General features: G+C 42.9%; 1 protein-coding gene across 2 annotated transcripts in view; it reads right to left on the bottom strand.

The window, feature by feature from the left end:
• Positions 1–7,217, bottom strand: part of syt11b (synaptotagmin XIb) — a 16,383-nt gene extending 9,166 nt beyond the window's left edge. The window contains exons 1-3 of one of the 2 annotated variants that reach the window (XM_047360689.1): positions 6,958–7,217; positions 1,219–2,214; positions 1–1,128 (exon numbers count right to left, since the gene is read on the bottom strand). The exon at positions 1–1,128 is cut by the window's left edge and continues 365 nt beyond it. In XM_047360689.1, coding sequence (XP_047216645.1) covers positions 920–1,128; positions 1,219–2,214; positions 6,958–6,991 — 1,239 coding nt within the window. In that variant the 5' untranslated portion in view covers positions 6,992–7,217 and the 3' untranslated portion in view covers positions 1–919. The remainder of the gene's footprint in view (positions 1,129–1,218; positions 2,215–6,957) is intronic. The other variant, XM_047360688.1, reaches the window with a different exon arrangement.
• Between the last annotated feature and the right edge of the window lie 2,406 nt (positions 7,218–9,623).

The raw sequence follows: 9,623 nt of genomic DNA, 5'->3' as shown, positions 1-9,623 counted from the left end.
AAACTTCAGAGAAATAAGTACCAATAAAAACGAACAGTTAGATTCATTTTACAGTACAGTCTTCTTTACAGAATCAAATCTAAGTGAATTGTTTCTGTGTTTTAGGCGGCTGCTGCTGGAGGAAGGTTTCCATGTCCCTCCGGTTCCAGAACATCTGATTTAACCCAATCAGGGTTCTGCCAGATGATCAGAAAACTGAAATCAAAGATGCTGCTAATATTTTCAGGCAGGACAGCGAGACGTTCACTCATGAGTCTAAGATCTTGTGTTTGCATGCAGGAGGCCAAACAGTGCAGCTGATAGTTTGAACTGCCGGTTCCCATGGTAACGCTAAACCTACTGCGGACTGGGGTTGTCAAAATGATTCATATTTCAATCCAAGCAAACACAAAAGCGCCGTTCAGAGGAACCTTCCCAGTGAGGAGGACTGACAGGGGAAAACTAAATGGGTTCTGTCCGTCTGAGCGCCGCCGTCGAGACGCGGTTCTGCCCCACACCACACACCCCCTCATCCTCAGCAGCAGCCAGTTCTGCTAAATGACCAGAACAGGTCCGCAGCTGAATACATCTGCATGGACCAGAACCTGGTTTACACTGTAAATATGTTTGTATGAATCAGATCCATGTTTGTTGTGAAACACAATTCATTTTAGCGCAGAATGATTCTTTATTTGTCCCTCAGTAGTAAATTAAGTATTTTATTTTATTCTAATAAAACAAAATTAAATAATAACACAACTGAATCAAAGGGAAATAAAGGATATTAATACTTATTTTAAATGTTATCTTGTCTGTTTTACCAAACAGGGAAGTGATGCTTTTAAATGATATATTTTTCCTAATCGAGGGCTGAATTTCCCCTTATGGGTTTTGTCCTAATTAAGGAAGTGAAAGTATTGTCATATTGTTTTGCTCCTAACTAGAAAGAACCGGTGCCTTCAGAACATGTTGCCGCGGTCTCCAACATGGGGTCGAGTATTTGTTGTGGAATCGGTGGAGGTTGAACTTTAACATCTTGACGACCCAACAGCAGAGTCAGTCCGTCAGACCCTGACAGGATTATCCCGAGTCTCCAACTAAACTCCACAAGTTGCTGTTTCCACCTTATCTCAGTATGGGTCACATGTTCTGAAAAAAACCAGTTCGCTGTAAATGAACCAAAGAAGTTTGGATCATCTGACATCATTTTAAAACGATTTCTTATTGAAACAAAACTACCTGTGTTGTAGAGAGTGGAAAAGCCCTGGAAGGCCTGCAGGGCGGCCATCCTCACCTGCATGTTCCTTTTGGTGATCTGCTGGCTCAAGTGGACCCGGCCCGTGCTAGGGTCCACGCCTTTCAGAGGTACCACCGCCTCTCCGATGACATCATCTCGGGCGAAGCGGTCGAAGCTGAGGACCAGGAAGTGCAGGGTGAGCTCGGGCAGCGAGCTGTAGGCAACACCGTAGAAGGTGAAGGTCTCGTCGAAGATCGGGTCCAGGGTCTTCCTCAGCACGCGGGTCTTGACGCGGTGCTTCTTCTCGGGCAGTATGGTCATCTTCACGTAGGGGTCTGAGCTCCCGGCCTGTTCATCTATCGCAGGGAGGCCCCGGGCCCCGACGATGGTCACCACCAGGGCCTTCTTGGGGAAGTTGTAGTCAACGGTGAGGCTGAGGGAGCCCAGGTTGGGTTCAGGTTCTGGCTCCGAGGAGGCGGGGGTGAAAGGGGATGCTGTCTTGCTGCTGGTCTGGCTACTGCTGGCCGAGCTGCTGTCTAGACAGCAGTAATCGGCACGGACAGGTAAAGCCCGTTCTAGCCTGGCCTGGCTGTGGGCCGGGGCCGTCCCGGAGGGAGGGACCAGGTGACTCATCTGCAGCTGACCAGGGATGTCCAGGATGTTGTTCTCTGCATCCACCAGGACCATACCCCTCCCTGTGGCACCGCCGGCGGGGCAGCTGCGCTCTCCGTCACGCTCCGATCGCTCAGCGCGCCGGATTCCTCGGACGATCCTCTTGCTGCTGCTGAGGGATTCTGGGTAAATGCTGATCCCCTTCAGCATGTGGATGAATTTATAGGGGGGGTCCTCTGCGTCGCAGTATCGGTCGCCGTGCAGCTTGTAGCGTCCAGTAACCCGGAGGTACCGGCGCTGACAGAACGACCAGAGCAGGACCAGAACCACCACAACCAAAACCAGAACACCAGCTCCAAGGAACCCCGCTAGCACCGGAGACATGGCTGAGACAGAGACAGAGAGGACAGGAAGAGACAAACAGAGACAGAACAAATTATTTTAATTCTTTCAGTTGTTGATGATTATGATGATGATGAGCAATCATCATCATCACCACCATCATCATCATCATCATCATCACCATCACCATCATCATCATCATCACCATCACCATCATCATCATCATCAACACCACCATCATCATCATCATCATCAACATCATCGCAACACTTCATCATTAAATGCTCCAGTTAAGCTTGAGATAATACTTTTTAGGATTAAATCTAAAGTTTAGCTGCTGGAGTCAAAGACTGAACTAGAGGTGATTCATGTTCTGGTTTGTCTGGAATATTGTTTTAGATTATCTGGAAAAAAAATTTATTTTAATTATCTGGAATATTGTTTTAGATGATCTGGAATATTGTTTTAGATGATCTGGAATATTGTTTTAGATGATCTGGAATATTGTTTTAGATGATCTGGAATATTGTTTTAGATGATCTGGAATATTGTTTTAGATGATCTGGAATATTGTTTTAGATTATCTGGAATATTGTTTTAGATGATCTGGAATATTGTTTTAGATTATCTGGAATATTGTTTTAGATGATCTGGAATATTGTTTTAGATGATCTGGAATATTGTTTTAGATTATCTGGAATATTGTTTTAGATGATCTGGAATATTGTTTTAGATGATCTGGAATATTGTTTTAGATTATCTGGAATATTGTTTTAGATTATCTGGAATATTGTTTTAGATTATCTGGAATATTGTTTTAGATGATCTGGAATATTGTTTTAGATTATCTGGAATATTGTTTTAGATGATCTGGAATATTGTTTTAGATTATCTGGAATATTGTTTTAGATTATCTGGAATATTGTTTTAGATGATCTGGAATATTATTTTAGTCTTTTCCTGTCAGGTTCAGACGAAGTTAAGAGTGAACAAACTGCAGCTGCTTCAAAAATAAAATATTTTCTCAGCAACGTTCAAATTGAGAAGGGGAATACTGTGAATACGAAATGTTCCAGAGCTGGAATATGATCAAATCCGATTCCATCCATTCCCAAAAGTTTCCAACTCCACAGGAAGAAAATATGAATATAGTCTTCTTCAGATTTCTAGAGCCACACAGGTCAGTTGTAGAAAAAGACACAGAGTGAACTCAGCCCTGGTTGAGGAAGATGATGATGATGAGGAGGAGCTTGAGTAATGGAGGAGGAGGAGAAGAGGCCTTTGTTTGTATTATACAGAGGAGCATTGTTGCCCTGATGGGTCCCATGAGACACGGCGATGTAGCTCTGCTCTGAGTGCTGCAACAGTCTGACGGCAGAATGTCGTTCAGCAGCACAACACTGACATTAAATCTAGAAATTATAACTGGAATCCTCACTGGTAATTAGTTTGTGGTAAAAACAGGTTGAAGGTGCATCAGAATGAAATTTGCTGCTTCGCTGCAATGAATCTGTTCCCAGATGAGGATGAGGGAACGCTGCAGCCATTAAAGTTTAAAAGCCTCCTTCCTCCTGTTTCCGGCTTTCATTCAGGCTCCAGCAGATGATGTCATGTTTTGGAAAGTGCTGAAAGCAGCTCAGCTAAGCCCACTGCTTAGCAACACACACACACACACACATGCATCAGCTGTGTGTGTGTGTGTTAAAGAGTCCACTGGGCTGGGTTAGTTTCTGCTCTGCTGCAGCGTCAGAAAAACATCCTGATTCTCTCAAATGTTTGACTTAAAAACACTTTTTCAGATTTTTCTTGCAAGTCTCGATAAACTGAATTTTAAAGCTCGACAACATATAAAGTTAAATCATTTCTGGTTGATTGGGTATCGTGGTTTTATGGACTTGCTCCACTGGAACCGGATCCAAACAAATCCACAAACACCTGATCTAGTCGCCTGCTGCCTCAAAGTCGGAACTGCAGGATCCTTTTCCCAAATGTCAAAATGAAAATCCTTTTCTCAAACGATGACAAAGGTGATAATTCAGTTGTCATAAAAATATACTTTTACATGAATTCTGTGATGTTCATAGGGCTCCATCTGAAAACTTCCAACACTTCAGAACCTTTTCATCATATTTTGGGAAAATTGGCAAGTGGAGCACAAAACAAAACGTCCAATAGATGAAGAGCATCTGAAACATGACACGGGTCCAGAGAGATGCATCATCCTTCAGCCGATCATCTGCTCTCTGCCAAGGTTTCAAATAACACCTTCTTGTTGGAGCTAAAATCCTGTTTCTGCATCTGTTGGATTTTTCATACATTCAGTTCAAACTGGGACCAAACTGTGTATTTGTGACATGCAGCAAACTGGACTTTAGGCTGAAGTCCGGCATCTGTTGGACTAGAGGGAACAGAGAGAGGTGCTGAGAACTTAGCAGGATCAAATGATCCAGTTCTTCAGTGTTTTTGGCTCTCTGGGTTGCATACAGTCACCAATCAATCACTGACCTGGTGTTATTTCCTAGTCATCATTAAACGGGATCTTCTTAAAACAGCTGAGCTAAAAACATTTAGCTTTACGTTGGAAGGTGCAGACCGTGCTGCAGTGCCATGCAAAACTATTCACACCCCATAAACTTTTTCACATTTGTCTCCTTCCAACTACAAACTTCAATGTATTTTATCCTGATTTTATGTGACAGACCAACTGGTAATTATGAATTAGAAGGAAAATGTGGCGTCCATCTGCACTCAGCCCCCTTTCCTCTGATACCCCTAAATAAAATGGAGGGCAACCAGTTTCCTACAGAGGTCACATACCAGAGTAACCAGAGACCAGCTGTGTGTTATTCAACCTGGAAATGAATGCAGATGTTCTGTTTCTGGAGGTTTTCTAGAGAACAGCACCATGAAGACCAAGGAACCCAGCAGACAGGTCAGGAGGAGGTTCTGGTTCAGTTTAAAACAGGGTCAGGTTCTACAACAATATCCCAAGTTTTGATCATCTCCCAGAGCTCTGTTCAACCCATCATCTGAACATGGAAAGAGGATGGACCAACTGCAGACTTACCAAGACATGGACGTCCACCTAAAGTGACAGCCTGGATAAGGAGAGCATTAATCAGAGAAGCAGCCACAAGGCCCAAGAAGAAAGCCAGAAGAAGTCCTGCTTGCAGTTTGCCTTTAACCATGTAGGAGAAACAGCAAACATGTGGAAGAAGATGCTACGGTAAAAAATGATCAAACCTGAATGTTTCCTGGAAGAAAACCTGTTAGAGGCTGCAGAAGACCTGAGACTGGAGGTTCACCTTCCAGCAGGACAACCACCCTGAACATACAACCAGAAATACAATGGATGCTTTATATACAAGCAGATGTATGTGTAAGAATGGCCTAGTCAAAGTCCAGACCTAACAGCTGAGAATCAGTGGCGAAACTTGAAAACTGATGTTCACAGATGTTCTCCATCCATTTAGAAAAGAGGAATAAGCCAAAGTTTTAGTCTGTAGATGTTCAAAGCTGGAAGAGACCTGCAGCCAAAGGTGTCTCTACAAAGGAGCTGACTACAAATCCACTCCACACTTTCACATTTTTTATCTATACATTATTTCTCATTTCCTTTCTAATTAATTATTCACTGACTTGTGCTAAACTATCGAAGTCTGAACCAAACACATTGAACTTTGTGGAGCAGCTATTATCACCTGGGTTCTGTTGGGTTTCCATTCATCAACACGTTTCTGGATAGAAAATCTAACCCAGTAAACCGAGTCAAATCTACAGCCCAACCCAGGCCCGGATTGGCACGCATACGACCCAAAATTGGGTTAGCAAATAACCCAAATTCCTTAGCTTTTAACCCGGCTGTTTTTAGAGATTTAATGATCTCTAATCTCTGAGGTTAACAGGACCGCAAAGGATCACCCCGTCTTAGAGGTGAGTCCCTAATGGCGTCACAGACGAGGCGGCACCGGATCCATCCCACAAAAAGGCTCATTAATCAGGTTCTTCTCCACTGTTCAGCAGGTCCACATTCAGGCTAAATTTGATCCAAACTGCAACAATCTGCAGGAGGAAAAGCCTTTTGTTTTTTACAGTGAGGCGGCTTGAACTGCAGAGCTGCAGAGTCTGAAGCAGCTTCACTGGATCTTCTCAGGGCAGAACCGGGCCTGGTTCTGAATCACTGCATCCCGGGACCAAATATCAACGGAACAACGCCGGGACAAAGTTGGGTTTCTGAGGACACATCCGTGCCCATGTTTGTCGCAGGGAGCAGACATGACGTCAGCCCTACCCACCCGTTACTGGCACGCGTGGGAGCGCGCGAGGGGGAGGCAGACTGCGCGTGGGAGCGCGGGAACGCGCCCTGTTTTTATCGCCTCTGTTGGGGCTATTTTTACCAGCTGTGAGTCGGATTTTCACAGACAATCACGTCACGAATAAACATATAATCTTTATTTCTGAGCTTCAGAACCGAGAAATCTGCCCCTGAACCCGGATTATGGAGGATCCGGCCCTGTTTCCTGGTGAACATTTACAGAGTAAGAGAGCAGACTGCTGCTGACAGCAGGGAAACGTTGCAAATAATCCTTAAAATATCACTAAAGTCTCAGTAAAATGCAGAGATTCTGGGCCGACGAGGCGTCGTTAACTGGGTGATCATTCCACTCATCAACACCTGCTATGCTCACAATAAAACCGGGAAAACGCGAATTAAATACATTTAGAGCAATTTAAACAGAAAGTCTTGTTAAATGAAGAAAAGGACCGGACTCTGGCCCGGTTCTCACCGTAGGCGGATCCCAGCTCGATGATGTCCGCCATTTTGTGGTTCAGAGCAGGTTTGGATCGTGGCCGAGAAGAGCGCAGAGATGGAGGGGGAACCGACTCGCTGCCACCCGCTGTTACTTCACATCCATAAAGGAGGGAAACCGGCGGAGAGGAATCACCGAAAACACGCCTCTGATCCGGGGGTGGAAGCCTTCATGTGTCCGCTCAGTCCGGCTCGGTGGATCGGTCCGTCTGATTCACTGCGCAGGGATGCTCGGGATGCAGGGAGGCTGCGCGGAGCGGCCGAGATGAGGCTGCGCAAAGATCGTCTACAAGAGGCAATGACTCACTGCGGGGATTGTTTCTCTGAAGGTGTTTTTCTGGCAGAAAGTCAGCAGAAAAAGGTTTTTTTAAAATATGGATTTAAGATAGATTATTAAACCTAAAATAAATAAGCAACTATATTAGAAAACAAAAGATATTATTTTGAACATAGTCCAGACTGGCGAGAAATCGTCAAGAAATAATGTTTGTGTCTATTCACAATTTCTAATTCATGACTTGTGTTTCAGTGATTATATATAGTTAAATGATTTACGTTAATGGTCTGTTTTTGTTTTCCACTTTTATTTTTTCATAAAACTTCCCATTATGTATACCCTTCACATAAATAACAAAAAAGCTGTTATTAGCTTTGCCGCAATCAACTCTTCTCATATTTACCGACAAGCTTTTTTCTTGTCTTCAATGGTATTTATTAGTCTTTGAGCTGGAAAGTCTCCTTACCATCACCCTAACCTTTATCTCATTCTCTGTCAGATTCAGGTTGGGACACTACCTGGTCTACTCCAAAATATCTTTATTAGTCAGAACAAACATGTTGGTCAAGTTAAAAGTTTGCTTTAAATGCGTCAGGGACATGAATCATTTTAATATCTGACAGCGGTAACCTGAGTAAAAATATGTTTTTCAAAAACTAATTGCTCCCTTAAAACTAATAACTATCTGTGGCAGCCTTAGCAGCCACAGCTGACATTTAGAGTAACTGGCATTAAGTCTTTCTCATCTGAGAAATGACCCACTCTCCTTTGCAGAATGGTTTTATTTTAGCCACACTGGAGGGTTTTAGAGTATGAACAATATGCTTAAGGTAATGCTTCAGTATCTGAATTGGGCTGAAGTCCAGACTTTGGATAGGTAACTCCAAAATGTAATTTTGTTTTGTTTTTCAGCCATTTGGAGGTGGCCTTGAGACTGTACTTAGGATCACTTTCCTGCTCCAGAACCAAAGTGTGACAGGGCTTAAGGTCCTGTACTCAGGCTGGACATTCTCCTGCAGAATGTTCTGGTAGAGAGCAAAATTCATGATTTCATCAATTACAGCAAGTCCTCCAGGTAATGAGGAAGCAAAGCAGCCCAGACCTTCACCCTACCACCACCATGAACTCTCAGTATGATGTTCTGTTTCTGGGGGGTTGGTTTGTTGGGATAGATTTCCTTTTTAAGATTTCTGAGACAGCATGTGTCAAATGAATCGTTTTGTTCCAATACAGTTTCCTGCTTAGTTTTGACTTGTTAAAAACATTTTTGATTAAATTAAGTTACAAAAAATATTGAAAACATTTTTACAATGAGTTCCTTCTTTAAAACCTGGGCCCCTCTGAGTGCTCTGCCAAGACAATGAACCCAAGCACACATCCAAACTGGTGTTGGAGGGGTAAATCAGGCTGACATCAACCCATCTGAAGTTTGTGGACTATGCCCAAAGACCAGAGGAACTCATTCAATGATCTTCACCAACTTTGCCAAGCAGAGTGGTCAAATATCCTACCAGATTATGCCAAAGGCTTGATGATAGATACACAAAGTTCGGTCAAGCTGCAAACTGCTGACAGACATTTGAACAAAGGGTTAGGGATAGGGGGGGGGAATTTCAGCCTGGATGCATAATTTTGAACCCATGGGGATCAGAGAAAATCCACAATGAATTTAAACGTACATCCGGTGGTTTCATTATAAAAACATTGTTTCAGTTGGATGTTGTGTGGTCATCCCTCCCTGGAAAACAAACAGTTTAAATCAATCATTAAATATCCCTAAATAACAAGTTTATGAAAGGTCTGAAGTCTTCAGAAATCGGATTAGAGTGAGACATCACTGCTTCCTCCTCTCTTCACTGAAATGGTCCTCCTGGTGGAAGAGACTCCGCCCCCTTTGTGGTCTCACGGATGTTAGATAATGATCAGGAAGTGTCCTTATATGTCCATGAAGAGGATTTTTAATTCAAAGCAGCAAATGTTACATTTAAAACTGGTTCTGAAAAACTTTGAGGTCACTTTGCAACAATTCAAAGTGAATTCAAAATATATAAAACAGCCCAGAAAAGATGACAACCCTGATTTGAAGATGATGATGACTATGATGATGATGATGATGATAATGTCGTTTCTTTAAGACTCAGAAGTTTCAGGGAAGCAGAGTTAACCTGTAAGGTACCAAATACCTCCAAACATACAGATATCAGAAACGTTTCATCATATCAGAATTTTAATACAAAACAAAATTAGTTTAAGCCAAATCAAAACATCTGGTTGGAGCATCTGATAAAATATGATCCTTTAAATGTTTACTAATTTATCTCCAGTTGCAGATCTTCAGTAGTTTTTGTTGGATTCTTATTGGGTTT

Source organism: Girardinichthys multiradiatus, chromosome 3 (assembly GCF_021462225.1).
Source record: "Girardinichthys multiradiatus isolate DD_20200921_A chromosome 3, DD_fGirMul_XY1, whole genome shotgun sequence".
In the NCBI taxonomy this organism is placed as follows: domain Eukaryota; kingdom Metazoa; phylum Chordata; class Actinopteri; order Cyprinodontiformes; family Goodeidae; genus Girardinichthys; species Girardinichthys multiradiatus.
This window is presented reverse-complemented; position numbering and strand designations above follow the sequence as displayed.